Genomic DNA, 25,528 nt, shown 5'->3' on the forward strand with positions numbered 1-25,528 from the left:
AGGGTCAGAGAGAGGGAGGCACAGAATCTGAAGCAGGCTCCAGGCTCTAAGCTGTCAGCACAGAGGCAGATGGGGGGCTCCAACTCACAAACTGTGAGATCATGACCTGAGCCAAAGTCGGACACTTAACTGACTGAGCCACCTGGGCGCCCCCACAAGCCTACTTAATAAAGTGTTGAATATCTCACATAATTTACTGAATACTGTACTGAAAGTGAAGCAAAGAACGGCTGAATGGGTACAGGGTGCCTGTACAGGTCGTTTACTCTCGTGATGGTGTGGGTGACGGGGAGCTTGTGGCTGGCTGCTGGTGGCCGGGATCAGGACAGAGTTTCATACTGCCTGTCAATGGTCTCGGGAATTATCCAAATTCCAAGTTCAAAGTACATGTTCTACTGAATGCATGTCACTTTCACATCATTGTAAAGTCAAAAAATTGTAAGTCAAACCACTGGAAGTCAGGGACTGTCTGTACTGGATTCCATATTTGAAAGTTGCTAATAAGAAAGCAGATCTTAGGGGCGCCTGGGTGGCTCAGTCAGTTGAGCATCCGACTTCGGCTCAGGTCACGATCTCGCAGTTTGTGGGATCGAGCCCCACGTTGGGCTCTGTGCTGACAGCTCAGAGCCCGGAGCCTGTCTTCGGATTCTGTGTCACCCTCTCTCTCTGACCCTCCCCTGCTCACACTGTCTCTCTCTCTCCCTCTCTCAGAAATAAATAAAACATTAAAAAAAAAAAAGCAGATCTCAGAAGTTCTCATTACAAGACAAGAAGTGTGTAACAATGTGTGATCATGGATGTCACCTAGACTTCTTGTGGTGATCACTTCATACTAAATACAAATATCAAATCATTACATTGTACACCTGAAACTAATATAATGTTATGTCAATTATATTTCACACACCTGTCAGAATGGCTAAAATTAACAACTCGGACAATAACAGATGTTGGCAAGGACGCAGAGAAAGAGGAATCCTTTGTACTGCTGGTGGGAATGCAAACTGGTACAGCCACTCTGGAAAACAGTATGGAGGTTCCTCAAAAAGTTAAAAATACAACTACCCTGTGACCCAGCAATTGTACTACTAGGTATTTATCCAAAGGATACAGGAGTGCGGATTCATAGGGGCACAAGCACCCCAGTGTTTATAGCAGTGCTATTGACAATAGCTAAAGTATGGAAAGAGCCCAAATGTCCATCAACTAATGAATGGATAAAGATGTGGTATGTGTATACATACATATACATATACATATATGTATACATATACATTACTTGGCGATATATATTACTTGGCCATCAAAAAGAATGAAATCTTGCCATTTGCAACAACATGGATGGAACTAGAGTGTATTATGCTACGTGAAGTCAGTCAGAGAAAGACAAATATCATATGATTTCACTCATATGTGGAATTTAAGATACGACACTGATGAACATCAGAGAAGGGAAGCAAAAATAATATAAAAACAGAGAGGGAGACAAACCATTAGAGACTCTTAAATACAGAGAACAAACTGAGGGTTGATGGTGGGGTGTTCGGTGGGGGATGGGCTAAATGGACAAGGGGCATTAAGGAGGACACTTGATAGGATGTACACTGGGTGTGATATGTAAGTGATGAATCACTAAGTTCTATTCCTGAAATCATTATTACACTATATGTTAACTAACTTGGATTTAAACTAAAAAATAAATAAATAAAAATAAAAATATATCAATATCAGCTCACCAATTGTAACAAGTATACTACACTAAAATAAGATCTTAATAATAGGGGGCGCCTGGGTGGCTTATGTCATGATCTCGCGGTTCGTGGGTTCGAGCCCCGCGTCCGGCTCTGTGCTGACTGCCAGCTCTGAGCCTGGAGCCTGTTTCAGAGTCTGTGACTCCCTCTCTCTCTGACCCTCCCCTGCTCACACTGTCTTTCTCTCTCTCCTAGAAATAAATAAAACATTAAAAAAATAAAAAAAAAAAGATCTTAATAATAGGGGAAATTTGGGGGAAGGGGAAGGGGATATAGGGGAACTCTATGTACTCTCTGGTCAATTTTTCTGTAAACCTAAAACAGATAATAAAGAAATGAAGTCTATAAAGAATTAAAACTAAAGTCTATTAGGGGCACCTGGGTGGCTCAGTCGGTTAAGCGACCGACTTCGGCTCAGGTCATGATTTCAGGGTTCGTGGGTTTGAACCCCGTATCGGGTTCTGTGCTGACAGCCTGCTCAGAGCGTGGAGCCTGTTTCAGGTTCTGTGTCTCCCTCTCTCTCTGACCCTCCCCTGCTCACAATGTCTCTCTCTCTCTCTCAGAAATAAATAAAACATTAAAAAAAAAAGCTAAAGTCTATTAATTTAAACAAATAATGATCACAATAAAAATTTTTAAATGTTTGGACACAAGTCAAATATTAACAGAAGGGTTAGAAGGTGTATTTGAAGAAATATCATAGAAAGTAGGATAAAAAGATAGAGATGGAAATTTTTTTTTAATTTTTTAAAATGTTTTTATTTATTTCTAGGAGAGAGAGAGAGAGACAGTGTGAGCAGGGGAGGGTCAGAGAGAGAGGGAGTCACAGACTGAAACAGGCTCCAGGCTCTGAGCTGGCAGTCAGCACAGAGCCCGACAGGGGGCTCGAACCCACGAACCGCGAGATCATGACCTAAGCGAAAGTCGAAAGTCGGTCGCTTAACCGACTAAGCCACCCAGGTGCCCCGGAAAATTTTAAAAAAAGAAAATTAGAGTACTAGCCCAGAAGATCCAACATAATATTTAATCAACAAATAATTATCAAGCTAAATGCTGTTCCAAGTACTGAATAACAGGAGTTCCAAGAAGAACAAAAGAAATAAAGGTGAGTAAATCATCAGTACCATTTAAGAAAACTTCCTTGCCCTGAAGCTAACCAATAGAGCATACAATGGATGGAAATAGCCCACCATCTTGAAAAGATCCCACAAACTTCCAGAAAGTAGAAAAACAGATCACTACAAAAGACCAGGAATTAGGAGGGTTTCAGACTTCTCAACAATAATTATGTGAGAAGAAATGCCTTCAATTCTGAAGGAAAATTATTTCCAACCTAGAAGTTTAAACCGAGAGCATCAATCAAGTGTGAGGGTGGAAATAAAAATGTTTTCATACATAAAGGTTCTCAAAAAATTAACTTCTCAACCATACTTTTCCCAAAGCTAACAAGAATGTGCTCCAACAAATCTAAGGAGTAAACCAAAGAAGAAAACCACAAGGGACCCAGGAAACAGTGCCTCTGACCCAAGACAGAAGTAATGCCAATCCTCAGGAAGGCAGCTAGAATCAAGATTGGGGTGATGGCTAATTACCAGGTGCAAAGAGTAAGTAGCCCAGCCTGGACAAATTGGAGGCTAGAAGAGAGACCTCTCCAAAAATGGTGAAACTGAAAGCCCATCTTATGCTATAAAAGTCATGAGAGAAGAGAGACACAACTGTTGCTTGGGCTTGACGTATAGATAAATACAAAGAAAACTATCAAATACAAAGGCAATTAATAACCCCAAAGAAAATACATAAAGGTGTTAAGAAACAAAAAATGATCATAGTATACAGTGGCTCAACCAAGAATACTGCTACCATCAAAACAATGTAAATATTGATTACTTACCTGAACAAATTATGATAGTCAATCCTCATTATTCAGAGATTTCTTTCTTAACTGAAAATTTGTCTGCTGACTAATATTTATTTGTAACCCCAAAAATCAATATTCGCATTTCTTTCACACCATTTGAGGACACACATAAACATAACATGGCAAAAAAAAACTGTGTTGTCAATGTGCACATTCCCAGGTTAGTTCAACAAGGCAACACTCTGCCTTCTTGTTTCATCTCATATTGTAAACAAGTATTCTTTTGGAAGTCTATTTAGTGCCATCCCACATTTTTCCATTTTTGTCCTTTCTTTGGTGATTTTGATGCTTAAAATGGCCCCCAGGAATAATGCTAAAGTGCTGTCTAGTGCTCCTAAGTGCAAGAAGGCTGAGATGTGGCTTACTTAGATAAGTTTTGTTCTGGCATGAGTTATAATGCTGTTGGCCATCAGTTCACTGGGAGAGATAGAGTGCGAGTGGGGAAGGGGCAGAGAGAAAGATACAGAATACAAAAGGCTGCAGCCTCTGAGCTGTCAGCACGGAGCCCAATGCAGGCCTCAAACCCATGAACCACGAGATAGTGACCTGAGCCGAAGTCGGTCGCTTAACCAACTGAGCTGACTCAACCAAAGCTGACACTTAACCAACCCAGATGACTCAAGAATATTTATTTTTAAAAAAAGAACATAGGGATGCCTGGCTGGCTCAGTCAGGAGAGCTTGTGACTCTTGATCTCAGGATCATGAGTTCAAGCCCCATGTTGGGCCACGAGCTTACTTTAAAAACAACAACAACAACAAAAAGAATTTATATAAAATGAGGTGTCTCTATAAAGAATAAACATAAAACAAGATTATGTATTAAGTAGTTGATAAAAATGTTGTGACCAGAGGTTTGCAGACACCTAACTCTGTATTTCCTCTAGGAATGATAGCTCAGTATTTGTTAATTCAATGTTTGCAGTGACTTTATAGAATAAAATTACCACAAATAATGAGAATCAACTGCAATAATATTGGGACAGTGAAGGTATGGAAAAACATGTGTCTCTTGGGGGGGGGGGGTGCACATACACGTACAGGGACAGGAAGAGAGAGATGACATGGAGGATAAAGGGACATGACTTCCTCTTTTCCACAGAGGGAGATGACAGATCAAGTCCCCAAATGAAAAAATGCAGATAGTGTCACATTAGACACTTAGAGATATGGAGCTAAAGCCCAAGAGATTCAGACAAGAGGTGAGAGCCATTCCAGGTAGAAAAGGAAAAATGTGGATGAAAGGTGCCACATGAGGTAGAGGGCTGCTGCCAGTCTTTCACCTCAAAGCTTGCATGACTTCAATAAAAGTAAAAATTACAAGTAAAGGGGAGCCTGGGTGGCTTAGTCGGTTCAGCGTCCAACTTCGGCTCAGGTCATGATCTCGCGGTTTGTGGGTTCAAGCCCCGCATCGGGCTCTGTGCTGACAGCTAGCTCAGAGCCTGGAGCCTGTTTCGGGTTCTGTATCTCCCTCTCTGTCTGATCCTCCCCTGCTCATGCTTCTCTCTCTCTCCCTCTCTCAGAAATAAATAAAAAACATTTAAAAAGAAAATTGCAAGTAAAAGTGGAAAGAAAGTGCCAGGTGAGAAATACGATGGAGACTGTGTGGCCGCCTGTGGGCCCGAACAATGGGAAGGTATGTGCAGATTCCTGTACCTCTACCTTGGGAAAGAGATAGAAGATGGCTCTGACGAAGGGAACTTCAAGGGCTGAGGGACTCACAGACAATGACATTCACTGTAAACCCTTCTACGACATTTGAATGCTGTACCATGTGTTCTATATTGACTATTACACAAAATAAGTAAAAACAAAATATTAAAAGACCGCTACCTATATATCCACCTCCCTGGTATTTCACTCATTCAGTAATCAGAGTAGCTGAGACAAGCAGCCTCAGCATTTATTGAGCACCTATTATGTGCCAGGCACTGTGCTAACCTTACAGCCACCCTCTGAAGTACGGTCCTAAGATTCCCATTTGACGGACGACGGGATGAGGTGGGTGCTCAGAGAGGTGAATTAATATGCCCGAGGTGACACAGCAAGTCAGGGCAGAAGCCCAGAACCAGGACCCCCCTCCCCAACCCAGGGTCCCTCTGCTCCTCCTCAGGCTTGCCACAAAGCATGAATAAAGCATTCACCACGTACCATGTGGGAGGGAGGCCGAGTGCCCATTGAATACAAAAGGTATTCAATTCATGCTTCTTGAGGGAGAGATGTTACATAAGGACTATTTTTACAGATACAGAAATTGGGACTCCTAGGACCACGTTCCATGGGGCCAGCAAGGGGCGGAGCTGAGGTCCACACCGACTCTGGGCATCAAGCTGCCAACCATCAGCTCCTCCCCCACCAGCTGACAGCCACCTGCTCAAACGCATCGGAGAACCGACCGTGTACCCAGCTCTCTAAGAGCTTCCCACGAGTGAGCTTGACACAGCACCCCAAGAACCCCATAAGCTGGTACTACTTGTATAGCTGTGGGGAAAGGACCCCAGAAAGGCTGGGAACCACAGGAAGCAGCCCCTGCGAGGAGGGCCCCCCCATCTACAGGTGACACTGCAAGAAACAGGAACTGAGGCTGCAGCCAGTCTTGATCGGGTTACACGTCCTGTCCTACACTTGCCCTGGTCCTTTCCGGAACACACCCACGTGGGCAGGCAGTGGACTCCAGTCCTCAGCTGCAGCCACATGCCTGGGCTGCCCCGGCCTGGCAGCAGCCCCAGCCACCCCCACCCTGGGGACAAAGAAGCCACTGTCGGCCCCTGGGCCCTTCCTGAGGCTTCTTCTCATCCTTCTATTCCTTCTGCCCCCTCGCGTTCTCACCCTGAGCTCCAGGGCGCCAGGGCAGAAAGAAACCCACAAGAAAAAAAATGTGATCGGATTTCATGCCGCAAATACAGGATACAGAATGAGGTGGGAGGACCAGAGTTGGGTGCTTACGTATTTTCTGAGCCCTGGGTCTAAATGCAGCTCCCCCACCACCCCGGGCACAGCACAGGGGCTAAGAACTTGAACTCCAGTGCCCTGTCCTCCTTGCCTGTGCATTCCTGGGTAAGGGACCTCATCTCCTTGTAAACGGAGTTAGTAGGCATCCCTTCCTTTTTTTTCTTTTTTTTTTAAGTGTATTTACTTATTTTTGAGAGAGTGAGAGAGCGTGAGGAGGAGAGGAGCAGAGAGACGGAGATAAGAGCATTCCAAGCAGGCTCCACACCGTCAGCACGCAGCCCAGACACGGGACTCAAACCCATGAACCATGAGATCATGACCTGAGCAGAGATCAAGAGTTGGATCTTTAGGGGCACCTGGGTGGCTTGGTCAGTTGAGCACCTGGCTCTTGGTATGGGTTCGGGTCATGATCTCACTGTTTCGTGGGTCTGAGCCCCACCTTGGGCTCCATGGTGAGAGTGCAGAGGCTACTTGGGATTCTCTGTCTCTCCTCTCTCTCTCTGCCCCTCCCTGATTCACACTGTCTCTGTCCCTCTCAAAATAAATAAGTAAACTTAAAAAAAAAAAAAAAAAGAGTCAGACACTTAACTGACTGAGCCACCCAGGCATCCCTGTTTTTAAAGTTTATTTATTTGTTTTTGAGAAAGAGAGAGAGAGAGAGAGAAAGAGAGAGAGAGAGAGAGAGAGAGAGAGACCACAAGTGGGGGAGGGGCAGAGAGAGAGAGAGAGAGAGAGAGAGAGAATCCCAAGCAGGCTCCATGCTGTCAATACAGAGCCTGACGCGGGACTCAATCCCACAAACTGTTGAGATCATGACCAGAGCAGAAACCAAGAGTCAGACACCCAACCTTCTAAGCCATAGGACTGTGAGAACACTACAAGGCCCGGCCCACAGAAAGGGCCATACAAGCTGTATTAGTTAGCTACCGCTGTGTGACAAATTGCCTCCAAAATTACCAGCTGGCGACATTTATTATCTCATTTTTGGAAGGTCAGGAAGCCAGTGGTAGCTTAGTTGTGTGGTTTGGGTGCCTTATGAGGCTGCAGTCGAGGTACTGGCTTTGGAGCCACGCTGCCTGGGTTCAAATCCTGGCCCCACTACTTCTCCCCCGGTGTGGTCCTGGGCAAGTGACCAAACCATGCTGTGCCTCAGTTTGCTCATCTGTAAAGTGGGGACAAGGGAGTACCCACGTCACAGGGTGGAGCGGGCATGCGGTAAATGTTGGCCATCCCGCCCAACAGCGACAAGGTAGGAGAGTGTACAGAGCCACAGTATCAGGAGAGGGCTCTCTGAGGTGACATTTAAGCTATGGCATGATGTCAATGAATAGCAAGAAAGAGTGATCCAGGCAGAGGGAGCAGCAAGTACAAAGGCCCTGGGGCCGAGCATGTTTAGGAACAGCAAGAAGGCCGGTGTAGCTGGAAGAATGACAAAGGAAAGAAGAGGTTGTGGACACAGTCAGGAACCCCAGGGGGTCTATATTTTAAGGGCAACAAGCAACCATAGGAGGCTGTTGAGTAGGAAAACTCCGCCAAGGGTCCCCCGGGAGGCAACATCATAAGGCATCACCGGGCAAGAGGAGGGCCAGTGTGTGCCAGGCAGAGGGAACCCCAGGGGACACCATGGGGGTGGGGAGTGGGCAGATCTGAGGCGAGATCACTGTGTCCAGCTGAAGGCTGAGTCTCTCTCCTGCAGAGCATGGGGGTGGTGGAGGGTATGGGAACAGAGTGCACACTCAAATCTGCGTGTCAGAAAGATCAAGGGCAGAGGGAGGGGCCAGAGCATGGAGAGGACAGGACGGGTGCTAGAAGGTTCAGAACCCATCAACTGGCAGCAGAACTTTCTCCAGCTCCACGCCATCCCTGCTGCTCACAGAGCCTGTATCTTCACCATTAATGGGTTACTCTCCCTATCTCCCTGAGAGTATCAGCCTGGCAGAGCCACAGCAGGTGCCCAGGCTTTCCCATGTGGGGGCTGTTACTAAGATGTGCTCTGGTGGGAAAGCCCCACGACACCTATTTCACCCCAGGAGGATCCCCCAACAGCTTCTTCAAGCCAGCCCCTCAGCGACACCCCAGAGACCTTCTTCCAAGGATACCTGCATATGGCACCAAAATCCCCTCGTGTGAGATCACAGTCTCCTGAGATTCCCCAAACAAGTCTTGGCATACACAGCAACCTCACAAACCCTGAACCCCCCAAATCCTGCACAGACTCCAAACTCTCAAAGAGACCCCCTGCCACAGAGAAACCGGTAAATTGCCCCGTGGGGACACACACCCTTCAGTAACTCTGAAAGTCCCTTACAGATACCCCAAGAAGCCCCTTCATCCTTCACACCCCGAGAAGGCCCTAAGTAAACCCAAAGTGTCTTGGCAGCCCCCAGAGACCACTGGGTCACCACTGTGGGCCCCTAGGGACCTATCAGAATCCCTGAAGAGCCCCTGGAAGGGGCCCCTGGAGGCCTCTCACAGTCACCAAGTCCCCATAGAGACCCCCAAATACCCACGGCCTCTCAAACAGCCTCAGCTGTCTAGAACCCCGACCAGCCCCCGAAAGAGCCCACCTTCCAGTCCTTGAAGTCTCCAAAGCAGCCTCTAGAAGCCTGAAACCTACTCCTCTCCCTCCAGAGACCCTCAAACTGTCCCCTGCAATTCCCCTCAGTGACCCCCCCCACCCGTCACTCTTTCAGGTCCAGGCCCCGCCCCTGACCCCGCCCTCACCTAAACCTCGCCCCCAGTTTCCAAAACCCCTCTCCCCAACCCCTCAGGACCACTCCCCCCGGCCGCCCCTGCAACCTCCACCGCTGATCACCCCCAGGACGCGCAGCCGGCGGGGGACCAGGCCCCGACTGCACTCACAAGAGGTCCCGCCTCGCGGTCTTGCAGACGATGCGCAGGAAACGCCAGCCGCCGCCGCCCACGTACACGCCGAGCGCCGCCGCTGCGCTCCAGGTCCACGGCAGCCCCAGCAGCCACAGCAGCACCAGCGAGACCACGGAGGCCGAACCTGCACCCGGAGCCCGCATCCTGGGGAGGCGGAGAGCGCTGAGGACGCGGGCCGCTGGGGTCCCGCCCCACATCCAATCGGGCTCCGCCCCCAGGCCCCGGCTCCTCCTCCCCGGGGAGCGCAGGCCACCCCCTTCGACTTAGGCCCCGCCCTCGTGCCTGTAATTGGCCGTGTTCCGGACAGGCTCCGCCCCATCCCATGCGGGGCACTAGCCTCCCGGTTCCTATCCCGCCTCAGGCTTCTTTGCCAATCATTATACAGGCCACGCCCTCAGCTCCTCCACACCGTCAGTCACTATCAAGCCCTGCCCCATGTCTTGACCTAGAGGCTGGACTCTGAACCCAAGCTCCACCCTGACGACCTGGCCCCAAGCGTGGGCTCGACCTTGTCCCTACCACAGAACCAGCCCCTTCCTCATGCCTTGACCTAGCCGTTGTCTCTGGTCCTCAGCTTTCCTCCGAAGTCCCGCTTCTATCCTTACTCCGCTACTCGTTGGGCCCCGTCCCCGGTTAGGCACATGGCTCCGCCCACAAACACGCGCCACGCCCACTCAAAACTAGGCCCCTCCCCTAGTCCCGGGCTTGGCCCGCCCCCAACCCCAGACACAGGTTCCACCCCTGGCCACTGGCTCCGCCCTCAAGCTTTGGCCCAATCGTCACCCTCCCAGGCCCACGCTGGCCCACCTACCACCCTAGGCCCCTCCCCAAATGCCAGCCCAGGCCCGCCCAGGCCCGCCCCAAGGCCCTCTTCCGACCTGTCTTGCTCAGGGCTCCTCAGCCGCTTAGCCAAGGCCCGCCCCTTTCCGGAGGCCACGACCATAGAGAGAGGCCCCTGGCCAGAGAGACGACGGCCAACGAGACCCCGGGGCTAGAACGGCCCAGAGACGACCGCAGCTGTATTCAAGACAACCAAACTGCCCTCCCCCCGCCCGCCCCCACGCGGCATTTAGAAAACACGTGCTCCCACAGCCTAGGGGCGTGGCTTCGGGCTGAGCCTTAGATGGCACAGGGATTCCTACCCCTGGGCACCGGAAAATCCTAGTTCACACTCAGGGCCTGTCCGTACGGGATTCTTGCCCCAGTTTGTCGTAAATCCAAGCACCGTAACCTCTTGGGTGTTAAATACACATTCCAGGGACCCGAAGAGTCCTACACTCCCGGCCTCGGAGACCCAGAAGGTTCTAAACCCATTCTCAGTCTTAATGATCCATTTCCAGGACCCAACTACTCCCGAATCTATATCGCAAAATCTCATTAGTTAAGTCTCAGTGTAACACCCAAGAGCCCAGGGAGGCCAAAACCCACACACCAGGTCCCCAGCCCCCCACACCCAAGGTCCTGAGGGCCCACACGGAGACCCGAAAGCCCCCTTCCTGATCAGGCACGGGCTAGCGCCCGCCTGGCTGCCCACCACCCTGGTCCCTGGCTGACCTGGAGCAGCTCACAGACCCTCAGTCTTGGCCGCTTCCTCGTGGGTTCCCAGGCGCTCAGGCAGGGACGATGAGGTCAAGACAGAGAACTCCAAACCTAGCCCGAGAAGGTGGGCCCTCCAGACCCTCTATTTCTGCAGACTCCTGGGCCCTGCTCTGCCTGCGCTATGCCCATGTAGGCCACTGCCTTGGATCCCTCCCTCCAAGTTCCCCCTCCTCTGCCCCCCTGCCCACCCCAGCCCTGCTTGTTTTCTGCCTTGCTTTGGCCGACCTTCCCAGCACTCTCCTTGGGAGACGGCCAGGGCCAGCTTCCAGCTCATTTGGAGGACAGGGCTGGGCAGGCTCCCACCCCTCCCACAGGCTACCACTGGTCCCTGTGGCGGCCCAGGGTGGGCAGAATGGGGGGCAAGGAGGCAGATCAGGAGGGTAGGCCCAGAGCCAGCCACTGGCCTGCTGCTTCCTTGGCTGGGGATCAACAGAGTCAGCAGGGACCGGTAACTACAGCTGCGCTCTTAACCCGCCGGTAGCGCTATTGTGATCACCCCATTTTACAGGTAAGGAAACTGAGGACTGGAGCTGTCACACTAGCTGGAGTTGAGATTCATTCATTCACAAACGTGGAATGCAGGCTTGCTCTTCCTCCTCTCCCTCCTCCTCCCCTTTCCTCCACTTTCCCCTTTCTTTGTCCCCCCCCTTCTCTTCTGCTCTATCCCTCTCCTCTCTACCCCTCCTCTTTCCTCCTCCCCTGCCCTCCTGGCCTCCCCCTACCCCCTCCTCTTCCTCTTTCTTTCTCTCCCCCTTCCTCCTCCACTTCTCCATCTTACCAAGTTTACTGAGACCTGACTCAACAGTGCCCTTGACAGTCTCTTCCAACTCAGCCCACAGCTCCTGGAGATACTCTTACGGGTCCTCAATCTGAAATCCCCACATCCACAAGGCTCTGGAAACTCAACTTTGTTCTTCAGGCCAGAAGTGCCAGAACTCCAGATTTAAGTGTAGGCAAACAGGGCGAGGGGCACTTGGCATAACTTTCTTAACATAAGAGAAGTCATTGTAGGCCCCCAGCCACTTTGTGAACTGCCCAACCACCTTTCTTGCAGAACGTCCTGGGAAATGTGAAAATCACAGGAAAATTGACCCAGTAGTTAATGATTTTAAAGAACAAAAGGATGTAGGAACAAACAGCCACTACCAGGCCAGGGGAGGGAGCCTAACCGCGTGACCCACCACGCTCTGGAGTGGAGTCTTCGCAGGGTTTAAACCCCTCTGAGCACTCAAACACTGATGACTTTTGCCCCAATTCTCTGCAGCACTCTCCTTTGCCAAGCCCCTTCATGAATATGCATGTGCCCTTAGCTTCAAACTTCCCCAATTTTGTTGTATGGGGAGGGCGGGGCCAGTGTTCTGGGAAACAGCCTCCGAGGTTTCCCTCCTTGTTGCAAGTAAAACCTTTCCTTTCCCCCATCTTGGCTTGGTTGTCTTTTGGCTGGACACCCACCAGGAGAAGAACCACTTCCCCCCTGCGCGGACCCAGCCTGCTTTCACTGCTTTCAGTGGTCAATTACCCCTTTGTATCCCTGTTTAGCCCTTATTTATCCCTTTGCCAAAGGGCTGTCCCCAGAGCCCCAGGGCCATCGCATAATAGACAGCAGCTTGCATCCTCAATTATCTTCTTAAGATACAAAAAACTCCCAGTTCTGAAATACCACCGCTGCCTCCTTTTCCAGATGAAGCGCTGTCTTATTCCCATTTCACAGAAATGGAAACTGAGGCCTGGAGCCCGGGACAGACTCAGATTCTACCCATCTCTAGCTGGTGGCCTTGGACTGGTCACCTCTCCCCTCTGTACCTTGGTTGCCCTCTGGGTGATAACGGCCACCTCCTGGAGCGTTACGCATCAAATATTTCCTGATCACCACTGTGTCCTGGCTGACGCGGGGCTTCGCATCTGCAGAATGAATGGGCCAGGCATATGCTGGGTGTAAGGGCGCAGCCAGCCGTTCATCCCCTTCCCCAGGGTGACCATAGGGCATGCAGGCCACAGCAGAGTGCCTTCTTAGAACTTTCCAGAAGGAGAGAAATGAAGCATACGTTGAAAGTAAAATACTGCAAGGTCATAGCTTGGGGGTTTCATTATAAGTAGAACACGAGCCCCGTGGGGGAGTGAACAATTTCTCTCCACCAAATTCCCGTGCCCACCACAAGGAGGGGTATCCGTTTCTTGTGGCTGCCACAACAAAGTACCACAAACCAGGTGGCTTAAAACAACAGAAATTTATTCTCTCACAGTTCTGGAGGCCCGAAGTCCGAAATCAAAATGCCAACGGCCACACTCCTGGAAATCCTAGGGGAGGATCCACGCATTCCTTGGCTGTGGCCACATCGCTCCAGTCTCTGCCTGTCTTCACGTGGCATCTCCCTCTGTGTCTCCTCTTCAGTCTCTTATAAGGACACTTGCCATTGGATTTAAGACCTACCTCCATAATCTAGGATGATCCCATCTTGAGATTCTTAATTACATCTGCGAAGACCCTTTCTCCAAATAAGGTCACAGTCACAGGTTCTGGGGGTTAAACTTAGATCTCTTTGGGGGGGTCACCACTCTACCCACTACAACAGGATAAAGGGTTAGAGCAGTTAGTTCTCCTGGCGCCTGGGGGGCTCAGTGGGTTAAGCGTCTGACTTCAGCTCAGGGCATGATTTCGCTGCTCATGAGTTCTAGCCCCGCATCAGGCTCTGTGCTGATAGCTCGGAGCCTGGAGCCTGCTTCAGATTCTGTGTCTCCATCTGTCTCTGCCCTCCCCTGCTCATGCTCTATCTCTCACTCTCCCCTGCTCATACTCTCTCTCTCAAAAAAGTAAGTAAATAAACATTAAAAACCAAAAAAGCAGTAGTTCTCAATTGGCCCCTGGGGACACCTGGCAAGGATGCCTGGAGACATTTTTAATTGTCACACTTGGAAGACGGGGTGCTACGGACACCCTAGTGCATCAAGGCAAGGGATTCTGCTAAACGTCCTACACTGCACAGGCCAGCCCCCAGCACAAACAACGATCTAGCCCCAAATGTCAAGGGCACTGTATTTGGGAAATGCTGGGATCGACAAAAGCCCCAATCAAGGTAGACCTGGCCTGTAGCCCCATGCACATCATTCTCTGGGTGACTTGGCTGCAAAAATCAGCTTCCCTGAGGGTCTATGCTTCACCTGTGAAATGGAATAAAATCACGCCAACCTGGTTAGGGCTGTTCCGAGGACAGAAGCCTGGCACCTCACAAGAGTATAGAAGAGTCCCCTGTCATTGAGATCATTTTGCTCTTGGTGCATTTTGCATTCACAACGTGACAGGACTTCCTGGGGTCTGGGGAAAGTGAGGAAGATACGACAGGGGGAAACTGTTTCTAAACAGAACGTGTCAAGGACAGATCAGGAATGAGGCCATTCATGGAGCCTCAACAACCTGAATTACATCTTGAGAATGGAGATTCTGTGACTTCCTTTCTTATTGTTTAAAGTCAATCCTAAGTTTCTTTCGGAGTCTCTCGTGTTTTCCTAGACCTGGAAAAATCCTCTAGACCTGGTGTATCAGTTAGATATTGCTGTGTAACAAACCACTCCAAACTGAAGTGGCTTCATACAACAGGGATCGACTATTTCTCAGGACCCCATAGGTTGCCTGGGCAGCCCCTCTGCTGGACTCACCTGACTCAGTCAATCTGCCACAGTCTGTCGGAGGCCAGCTCCGGCAGGTCCAGGGGTCCCTGAAGGATGGATGGTGTCGGCGAGAGAGAGAATGAGAGAGCCCCGAGATCCTTTCTGATCACCAGGCAGGCATCTCCGTCCTGTTAGTTTTGGTGTGTTTATTTATAGGTCAAATGTTAACATGGCATCAGGAAATGGAATTTTTACAATGGATAGCTCTTTGTGATAAGATGTTTTTGGAAAATGTACAGAAACAGGTTTTACAGAAGTCTTCTTGCAGAACTGCCCCAATTATAGTGAGGGTGAGTAAGAAAATAACAAGGTGTTCACATTGTAATAATGCTAAGATTAAGTCATAGGTTTGTAGATACTCTTTTTTTTTTAATGTTTTATTTATTTCTAGGAGAGAGAGAGAGAGAGAGAGACAGCGACAGCGTGAGCAGGGGAGGGTCAGAGAGAGAGGGAGTCACAGACTGAAACAGGCTCCAGGCTCTGAGCTGGCAGTCAGCACAGAGCCCGACGTGGGGCTCGAACCCACGAACCGCGAGATCATGACCTAAGCAAAAGTCGGACGCTTAACCGACTAAGCCACCCAGGCGCCCCAAGTTTGTAGATACTCTTATCCATCCTCATCACAGCTGCCAGGGTAAGGGAAGGTGTTTGTGGAATGTAGGCCTTAGGGAAGTGGCTGCTATACACCATCAGTTAGCAAAGGTGTATGTAGTAACTTATCTTCTGCCCTTATCTGTTCCTTCTCTCTAAGTTAGGCTCTTTGTCTCCGGGCAAGACTTGATTTTCCAGTTATATTCTTTATGGCACCGGAGAGCCAACCATACCTTTAAAGAGTTTAGCTCATTTCCAATACATAGAATAGCCTCTTCAAGGGCATTTACCTCGTGTCTAGTTTTATGATTTCTTGAATAGCTAGGGTATGAGAGACATTTTTGGTTAGTTGATTTACATGTTGAGCTGTACGAACATCTCTCACTAACGCAATGGTAAAAAACAGAATTGTACATGTAAATGTCAGTCTTTTATGAGTAAGGGTCATTAGCCTGTTTATAGCTCAAGGGAAAGTATGGAGGGAAACAGGACCTTCTGGAGACACGATGTCTGTTCCCATAATCAAAAGAAGTTGTTCCCACAAAAAGTTCATTCACAAGGTGCAATCATCATACCAAGGCAAAAATAAGGGGACAAGTAACTCCCGATATTGATCAACAAGGTACCTTAGGGGTCAGTGCTCAAGCAGAAATAATTGAGTGGGGGTGGATATTGGTCATCATCTGATTGGCAAGAGACCATGCAAACTTGCTTTAACCTCACCAGTTTTCTCGACTAGTGGGCTCAGAATGGCTCCCAACAACAGTTGGCCAGCGTCCGGGCTGGAAAGTCACATGTGTGGCAGTTGGTGCTGCCTGTCCCCTGAATATCTGGTCCACCTCTGTGAAAATTAATCAAGGGAAACTTCAGTGAAATGCAGATGAAGGCTAGACGGGGGAGCCCTCCCACCATACCACCCCACTTCCATAACAGACCCTAAACCAAAGAATTAACAGGAAGGAATTATCATTCATAAGCCCCAGCAGGGGGTGAATATTGCATCTTCTACAATAAATTCCCTACCACAGCAATTCAGCCAATGAGAAACCCATCATCACCGGGAACTCCAATGGACTTTTCTTCAAAACAACCCCTCCCTACTTCCTCTTTCTCCATAAAATCACAGTCCTCTCCTTTGTTGGACAGGCCTATGGTTTTTGCATAGCTTGCTTGTTCTGAATTGCAATTCTCTGCTCTTCCTGAACAAGCCCATTTTTGTTGGTAAAATAGTTGTTTTAATTTTCAGGTCAACAACTCCGTGTGACCTCTTATCTGACAGGCTAGAACAGGGGTCTGCAAACCAATCACAGCTCACAGATCAAATCTGCCTCAGCGGAGGCTGAGAATGGTCTTTACCTTTCTGGATAGTTGAAGAACATCAAGAGACTAGTATTTCATGACGCGTGAAAATTCTATGAAATTCAGACTTCCGCTTCTGTAATTGAGTCTTTTTTAAAATTTTTAAAAATGATTTATTTATTTCTGAGAGAGAGAGGCAGTGTGAGCAGGGGAGGGTCAGAGAGAGAGGGAGATACAGAATCTGAAGGAGGCTCCAGGCTCTGAGCTAGCTGTCAGCACAGAGCCCGACGCGGGGCTCGAACCCACGCACCGTGAGATCACGACCTGAGCCCAAGTCAGACGCTTAACCAACTGAGCCACCCAGGTGCCCCTGTAATTGAGTCTTAATGGAACTGTGGCTATGGCCCACAAAGCCAAAAACATTTACTACCTGGCCCTTTATGGAAAAGCCGTGTCAACTCCTGGACTAGGTCAGCTTCCTTACCCGGGGCATCTGGAGACAGCATTCCGAGAGAATCAAAGTGGGAAGCAAGGATAAGACTTACCCTCCAAACTCACACCTTCTGCCACATTCTATTGGTCAAAGCAAGTCACGAAGTCAGCCCAGATTCAATCAGAGGGAAAAGAGTTTCCATCTCCTAATGAGAAGGGACTGCGAAACACTGTGGCCCTGAACTTGAACCTTACACACCAAGGGATCTTAAGGTGGGCTGTCCAGACTGCATTCAAGAGGGTAGAGGGGCGCCTGGGTGGCTCAGTCAGTTAAGCGTCCGACTTCGGCTCGGGTCATGATCGCACGGCTTGTGGGTTCAAGCCCCACATCGGGCTCTGTGCTAACAGCTAGCCCAGAGCCTGGAGCCTGTTTTGGATTCTGTGTGTGTGTCTCTCTCTGACCCTCTCCTGCTCTCTCTCTCATAAATAAATAAAACATTAAAAAAAAAAAAAGAGGGTGAAGAAAAAAACGCAAACATGTGTTTTCATTAACTTCTGTTGATTAGAAAGTTAGTGGGACTCCTGGGTGGCTCAGTCTGTTAAGCATCCGACTTCAGCTCCTGAGACGATGTCACGGTCCATGAGTCAGAGTCCCACGTCGGGCTCTGAGATTCTGTGTCAGCCTCAGATTCTGTGGCTCCCTCTCTCTCTTCCCCTCCCCCCACTCGTGCTCTGTCTCCTTCTCTCTGTCTTTCAAAATTGAATAAATGTTAAAATAGATAAATAAAGTTAGTTTACTAGCAAAAAAAAAAAAAACGGGTTTATTTGGAAATAGCAGAGAATTGTGATTCGGGGGAATCAAACTCCAGCAAAAACCATAGGCTATTCCGACAAAGGAGATGAACGTTATTTTATAAAGAAAGAGGAAGTTGAGAGGGGTTGTTTTGAAGGAAAGTCCATCGGAGAGAAGCAGGAGTTCAGGGTGATGATGGTTAATTGGCTGAGCCGCTGGGGTAGTTGGCTTATGGTAAGAGATGTAATAACCATCTTTTCCTGTCCGGAGCTGTAATTGATCATTCTTTCCTGTGGATTCCCCTGCGGAAGGTCCGAAATTGACACTTCCTGTAATTGATATGGAGTGGTGGGGTGTGAGCTCCCCCTTCTGGCCTCACACTTCCATTTAGTGAGGTTTCCTGCTATTAATTATTACACTTAAAAAAAAAGATTTATTTATATGTATCTATTTATTTTAAAGTTTATGTATTTTGAGAGAAAGATAAAGCACTAGTGAGGGAGGGGTAGAGAGAAAGGGAGAGAGAGAGAGAATCCCCAGCTGGCTCTGCACTGACAGTGCTCAGTGGGGCTCAATCTGACGAACCAGGAGATCATGACCTGAGACAGTCAGACGCTTAACTGACTGAGCCACCCAGGCGCCTCTATCTATTTATTTTTAAAGTATATTTACTTACTTTGAAAGAGAGACAGAGAGAGAGCAGGGAAAGAGCAGAGAGAGAGAGAGAATCCCAAGCAGGCTCTGCACTGTCAGTGAAGAGCCCATCATGGGGCTCAATCTCACGAACCATGAGCATGAGACCACGTCCTGAGCTGAAATCAAGAGGTGGACACTTAATGGACTGAGCCACCCAGGCGTCCCAATTTTTATACTTCTAACTGGAATTTAGCATGTTTTTTCATGTCCTCTCAAAGCAGGTATCAGCCAGCTTGTGACTTTGTCTCCCATGGAAATCAAAGATAACTTCATATCAAAACCCTGCCATTGCAGGCAGACACACCTCAAAATATCACTTATGCTCATCTTGATTCAGAAATCACATGGGGCGCCCAGTCGGTTGAGCGTCCGACTTGGGCTCAGGTCATGGTCTCACAGTTCATGGGTTCGAGCCCCGCGTCGGGCTCTCTGCTGACAGCTCAGAGCCTGGAGCCTGCTTCAGATTCTGTGTCTCCCTCTCTCTCTGCCCCTCTCATGCTCGTGCTCTGTCTCTCTAAAATGAATAAACGTTTAAAAAAAGAAACCACAACCATTTGCAGAGCCATCCTGAATCAGGATTACTCAATGCATTCAGTTCATGACAAAACACATACATTTTTATGTCACAACTTAATACAATATTTTCACGCCCATAGGTCAGTATGGCTGTTGTCCTTTGCAATCCTGTGCCTCAGTGGCTTTCTAGCTATCTCCAGAGAAGGAGCCCATGGGGGGTGGGGGCCTGGCCCCGCCCTTGGAGGCAGCACAGAATCAGGTCACTGCGTAGGCAGATTAGTGAGGTCCTAAACTGTCCTCCTAAAGATACCTAATCCTGCACCAGAAGCTGGCCAACAGGCCCAGGGCCATACAGAGTCCCTCCGCCCTGTCCCCAGCTCCTGGCCAGAGCTGCCATGGCCTCCCTGTTCTCTGGCCGCGTCCTGATTCGCAACAACAGCGACCAGGACGAGCTGGACACGGAGGCGGAACTCAGCCGCCGGCTGGAGAACCGGCTGGTGCTGCTGTTCTTTGGTGCCGGCTCGTGCCCACGGTGCCAGGCCTTCGCGCCCATCCTCAGGGACTTCTTCGTGCGGCTCACGGATGAGTTCTACGTGCTGCGGGCAGCCCAGCTGGCCCTGGTGTACGTGTCCCAGGACCCCACGGAGGAAGAGCAGGATCTGTTCCTCAGGGACATGCCGAAAAAGTGGCTCTTCCTGCCCTTCGAGGACGACCTGAGGAGGTGAGATGGGAGGAGAGATCAGGGAGGGCTTCCTGGAGGAGGAGCTATTTCTGCTGAGAGTGAAGGATTCGTTTCTTTTCTGGCCTCCATTCCATCTGGAATTGATGAGCACCTGGGTGCCAGTCTGCACCGAGTCTGGTGGGCGAGAGGGTGGTCCCCAGGGGGGTGCATATGCCCCTCTCCACTAAGCTCCCAAGGAGCTTACAAAGTAGCTGGGGAGACAGACATGACACAAAGACTCAGACTCGAATAAATATTTAATAACAAGGTGCAGTAGGGGCGCCTGGGTGGCTTAGTCGGTTAAGCGTCCGACTTTCGCTTAGGTCATGATCTCGCGGTTCGTGGGTTCGAGCCCCGCGTCGGGCTCTGTGCTGACTGCCAGCTCGGAGCCTGGAGCCTGTTTCAGTCTGTGACTCCCTCTCTCTCTGACCCTTCCCTGTTCACACTGTCTCTCTCTCTCCTAGAAATAAATAAAAAAAAACATTTAAAAAAAAATAATAATAACAAGGTGCAGTAGTGTTCCGGAAGGGAACGGAGGATCCATGTGGAAATTTAACGGGCAGACCTTGCTGAGGTTTGGGGTCAGGGAATGTTTCCCTGAGGCAGTGTCTTTAAAGAGAGACCCCAAGTCCAGGGAGGTTAGGAGGGGAAAGAGGAGGGAAGGCTTTCCAGGCAGAGGGCACAGATCAAGGCTGTGAGCCAGGGAGGGCCTTGGAGCTGAGAGGTAAGTGGATTCAAGCTTTGCAGCGAGCTGCCCAATAGTGTTAGATTTGTAGCTATTTTAGAACCTTCCCCAGGGCTGCTTGGGTGGCTCAGCTGGTTAAATGTCCAACTTTGGCTCACGTCACATTGTCACTATTGGTGATTTCGAGCCTCACATTGGGCTGAGCTGAGAGAGCAGAGCCTGCTTAGGATCTTGTCTCCCTCTCTCTCTCTGCCCCTCCCTCACCTACGCTCCCCCCTCTCTCTCTCTCAAAAATAAAGAAACATTAAAAAGAAGAAGAATCTTCCTGTATTCTGCAGTAAAACTTTCCTTCTTTTTGGGGCGCCTGGGTGGCTCAGTCAGCTGAGCGTCTGACCTCAGCTCAGGTCATGAGCTCACGGTTCGGTTCGTGGGTTCGAGCCCTGCATCAGGCTCTATGTTGACAGGTCAGAGCCTGGAGCCTGCTTCAGATTCTGTGTCTCCCTCTCTCTCTGCCCCTCCCCTGCTCATGCTCTGTCTCTCTCGCTCTCTCTCATATAAAATAAAACAAAAAAAAAATTTTAAGTTGGAAGATACATACAATGAAACAACGAACAATACAATTGTTAACATTTTGCCAGATTTGGATCCTCTGCACCCCTGCGGGCGTGTGCCCTGAACCATTTGAGCAGGGCTCGCAGACATTGTGGCACTTTACAGATTTCATTCATTTTGTTCCCCACGTTGGAAGTTTCTGGATACCTTCCTTCTCCGTCCAACATTATCAGATGTGGACACCGGCTCACTCCCACTGCCCTCTCTGCAGCTGAGGCCGATCTTTCTGGCAAACTGGCAACATTTCCCTTCCCGGGGCAGAAACGCCAGCATTGTAGCCAACCGCTGATCTGCTGACCTCATCTGAGGCAGGGTCCTCCCAACTCACCGTTCACTGGGGTTCGATGTCTGGACAGAGGGTGAGCGAGCCCCCACCCCCCTGCGCCCACTCTACCCCTTACAGGGTTCCCAGAGAAAACACAGGGTGCCCAGTTAAAAAACAAATTTCAGAAAACACAATGAATACTTTTTTTGTTTTACTTATTTATTTTGAGAGGGAGAGCATGATTGGGGGAAGGCAGAGAGAGGCAGAGAGAGAGAGAGAATCCCAAGCAGGTTCAGCACAATCAGTGATGTGGGGTTCCAACTCCGTGAGATCATGACCTGAGCCGAACCGAGAATCAGATGCTTAACCAACTGAGCCACCCAGGCGCCCCAATGATTAACTTTTAATTACTTTTTAGTGTATTTTTTAATACATGGTTTTAATGGAAGTATGTCCCACACATTGCATGCTGTTATTCAGTTATATTATATTATATCATATCACATCATATCATATTTAATGGGTGTCCTGTATTTCTATTTGCTAAGTCTGGCAACCTCGTCCTGTGTGACTTTGCAAGTGCCATGTAGTCTCTGTGCAGAGGCCCGGAAAAGGGCCACCCAAAAACCCAGTGGATGAAAATGAACCACGGTGGATGATGGGCCCAGCCTGGGCGCCCCAGTACTTCGGACGCCTGTGCAGGAGTCTGGCCCAGATGGGAGGTGTGGTCTGGGGTCTCCTGGAGCTGTGGGTGGCTCCTCACTGGCTTCCCCTCATACTGAGGACAAAGTGAAAACTCCTTGCCATGAGCCTGCAGGGCCCATGATCAAGGTCACATTCTAATCTCCCTTTCATCTCATTGCACAGCTGTGTCCTCTGCCTGGGCCTCTGGTCCCCAGTGCTCTCCTCACCCTGCAGCTTTGTGCTCAAAGCTCACCTACTTGGAGAGGCCCTCCCTGACCACCAGTCCCTTACCCAGCTTGGTATTTCTCTATGGCATTTATCAGTATTGATTCAGTCATTCATCCCACACATTTCCTGAGCACCGAATCCCTGCCTCATACCGTTTCAGGCACTGGGGACACAGGCAAATGGTGACAGAAATCTGTGCCCTGGTGAAGCTACATCCTATTGTGGGCAAAAATGATAAAGAGGAAAAACAGGAGCGCCTGGGTGGCTCAGTGGGGTAAGCATCTGACTTTGGTTCAGGTCATGACCTCACAGTTCCTGAGTTCAAACCTGCATCAGGCTCTGCACTGACAAGGGTGGATCCTGCTTGAGATTCTCTCTGTCTCTCTCTCTCTCTCCCTCTGCTCCTATCCTCACACTCTCCCTCTCTCTCTCTCTCAAAATAAATAAAGTTTTTAAAAAAGGAAAAATAAATGTTTAGTGTATTGGATGCTAAGAGGCACAGCACAGCGGAGGGGAGAGGGAGGCATTGAGATTTGAGGTTGGATATCCAGCACAGGGTCTTAACCCACAAAAGTCTGGGGAGAGTGCTCCAGGCAGAGGGCATGGCCTGTGCAAAGGCCCTGAGGCGGTAGCACGTCTGAGGTACTGGAGACACAGTGTGGAGGCCACCGAGCCCCGGCCTGGCCCAGTCCGGTCCGTGGGCTCCCCCCAGCGCCCGGCACGGGGCTGTGCACACAGGAGGTGCTCTACTGAGTCCTGGGAGGGCTGTGTGGCTCCCCGGCTCGGGATCAGGTACGGGCTTCCAACCGGACTGACGCGCCCGCCCCGCAGGGATCTCGGGCGCCAGTTCTCCGTGGAGCGCCTGCCGGCTGTCGTGGTGCTCAAGCCTGGAGGGGACGTGCTCACCCGCGACGCGACCGACGAGATCCGGCGTCTGGGCCCCGCCTGCTTCGCCAACTGGCAGGAGGCGGCGGAGGTGCTGGACCGCAACTTCCTGCAGCCCGAGGACCTGGACGACCCCGCGCCGCGGAGCCTCACCGAGCCGCTGCGCCGCTGCAAGTACCGCGTGGAGCCGGCGGCGCGGGGCAAACGCGGCCCCAGGAGGGGGAGCGACCCCGAGGGGGAGGGCGGGGCGGAGGGCGGGAGCGAGGCGCTCTTCTGACCCCCGCGGAGAGCACACGCCTGAAGATTCTGTGCCCACTTCCCAAAGAGTGCCCTCCCCGCCCCTACAGGGACACAGCAGTGGGCACTTGACGCCGACATCCGGCTGTCCGGGAACACCGGACCCCCCCCCCCACCCGCCGTGCCCGCCCCCCGCCAGGGGTGGGGGTGAGAGTGGGAGTGGGGGTGGGGGCTCAGGCCTCCGGGAAACACCAGCAGGGCTTCAGAAGATTCAAAGTGCTGCCTGGGGGAAACAAGAAAATAGGCAACCCATTCAAAAATAAGCAAAGGACATGAACAGGCATTTTTCCAAAGAAGATACACAAATGACCAACAAGCACATGAACAGATGCTCCACATCATTAGCCATTAGGGAAATACAAATCAAAAGCACCATGAGATACCATCTCACACCCAGTAGGATGGCTATAATCAAAACCCAGAAAATAACAGGGGTTGGCAGGGAAATGAAGAAATTGGGCGCTGCTGGTGGGAAGGTAAAATGGTGCAATCGCTGAGGAAAGCAGTCCGGAGGTTCCTCAATAAGTTAACTATATAAATACCACATTTACAGCAATTCCACTAGTAGGTATGTACCCAAGAGAAACAAAAACAGATTCAAACAAGTAATTGTATGTGCGTGTTGACATCAGCACTATTCAAAACAGCAGAAAGTTGAAACAACCCAAATAACCGTCAACATAGAAATGAATGGACGACATGGGTTCCATCCGCACGTGGAATGCTATTCAGCCATAAAAAGGAATGAAACACGGATCCACACCCCAACATGGATGAACATCAAACACCTGCTCCGTGAAAGCAAATGGACATAAAAAGTCCCAGACTGGCTGGCTCCCTTTATAGAAAATGTCCAGAACAGGCAAATCCAGAGACAGAAAGCAGATCAGTGGTTGCCAGGGGCTGGGGAGGGGAATGGGGAACGGGGTCTCCTTTGGGGATAATGAAAATATTCCCTCACTAGACGGTCGTGATGATTGCACAGCCCTGTGTATGTACTAAATGCCGCTGAATCGTTCACTTCAAAATAGTTTACGTCATGTAAACTTCACCTCAATTTCTAAAACTTATAAATAAATAATAATAAAAGACTTGTCATGGGAAGACCAAAGCCGAGTAGCAAGACATAGGGGTGTCTGCATAAGCAAGAAGGGCAGAGGGGCCTCAGCCAGGAGGCGACATTTCTGCAAAGCCTTGAAAAGGTTGATTTTTTTAATGTTTTTTTTTTTTTTAATTTATTTCTGAGAGAGAGAGAGGCAGTGCGAGCAGGGGAGGGTCAGAGAGAGAGGGAGGCACAGAATCCAAAGACAGCCTCCAGGCTCTGAGCTAGCTGTCAGCACAGAGCCCGACGTGGGGCTCGAACCCACAAACCATGAGATCATGATCTGAGCCAAAGTAGGACGCTTAACCGACTGAGCCACCCAGGCGCCCCAAGAGAAAGTTGAACAGAGGGGAAGTTGCAGCCAATTGCAAGGTCTGCAGGTAAGAGATCAAATATCAAAGTGAATTATTTACGGGGCGCCTGAGTGGCTCAGTCAGTTGAGCGGTAGACTTGGGCTCAGGTCATGATATCACAGTTGGTGGGTTCGAGCCCCGCAAGGGGCTCTGTGCTAACAGCTCAGAGCCTGCTTGGGATTCTGTGTCTCCCTCTCTCTTTGCCCCTTCCCCACTCAAACGCTCTATCTCTTTCTGTCTCTCAAAAATGAATAAAGGTTAAAAAGGAATTTTTTACAAAGTGAATTATTTAAAACTTCGTTCAAGTTTCCTTTTTTTTTTTTTTTTTTTAACAATGAAACAGGTGCTTAGGGCAGTGGGCGGAGTGGGGGTCTCTTTAATGAACTTAGGGACTCAGTGGAGCTCCCTGGATCCAGCCACCCAGCCCCTGTGGCTCCCCGGCCGTCGCGGTTTCTTCTCGGCCCCGCCCCGCCCCGCGCAGGCCCCGCCCCGCCCCGCCCCGGCCCCGCCCAGCCAGGACCTGGAGGCCGGGAGGGGGCGCCCGCAGGGTCCCCAGAGGGAGAAGGAAAGACTTTGTCCCAAGTTTTCGCGGAGCTCC

General features: G+C 50.0%; 2 protein-coding genes and 1 non-coding gene across 4 annotated transcripts in view; 1 reads left to right on the forward strand and 2 right to left on the reverse strand.

Annotated features, from left to right (window-relative positions):
* SLC27A1 (solute carrier family 27 member 1) overlaps window positions 1–11,902 on the reverse strand; it is a 33,969-nt gene extending 22,067 nt beyond the window's left edge. Inside the window, exons 1-2 of one of the 2 annotated variants that reach the window (XM_039243290.1) lie at window positions 11,884–11,902; window positions 9,483–9,650 (exon numbers count right to left, since the gene is read on the reverse strand). In XM_039243290.1, coding sequence (XP_039099221.1) covers window positions 9,483–9,649 — 167 coding nt within the window. In that variant the 5' untranslated portion in view covers window position 9,650; window positions 11,884–11,902. Of the gene's footprint in view, window positions 1–9,482; window positions 9,651–11,060; window positions 11,175–11,883 lie in introns of those variants that run through there. The other variant, XM_039243289.1, reaches the window with a different exon arrangement.
* A 5,040-nt stretch (window positions 11,903–16,942) lies between these two features.
* Window positions 16,943–17,027, reverse strand: TRNAP-UGG. Its single transcript has one exon. It is a non-coding gene; the product is annotated as a tRNA-Pro (tRNA).
* A 2,466-nt stretch (window positions 17,028–19,493) lies between these two features.
* Window positions 19,494–23,455, forward strand: NXNL1 (nucleoredoxin like 1). Its single transcript, XM_039243295.1, has 2 exons — window positions 19,494–19,819; window positions 23,125–23,455. The coding sequence occupies exons 1-2, from the start codon at window positions 19,494–19,496 to the stop codon at window positions 23,453–23,455; spliced, it is 657 nt and encodes a 218-aa protein (XP_039099226.1).
* The last annotated feature ends 2,073 nt before the right edge of the window (window positions 23,456–25,528 follow it).

This window comes from Hyaena hyaena, unplaced genomic scaffold, assembly GCF_003009895.1.
Source record: "Hyaena hyaena isolate Hyena2069 unplaced genomic scaffold, ASM300989v1 scaffold_227, whole genome shotgun sequence".
Classification (NCBI taxonomy): Eukaryota; Metazoa; Chordata; class Mammalia; order Carnivora; family Hyaenidae; genus Hyaena; species Hyaena hyaena.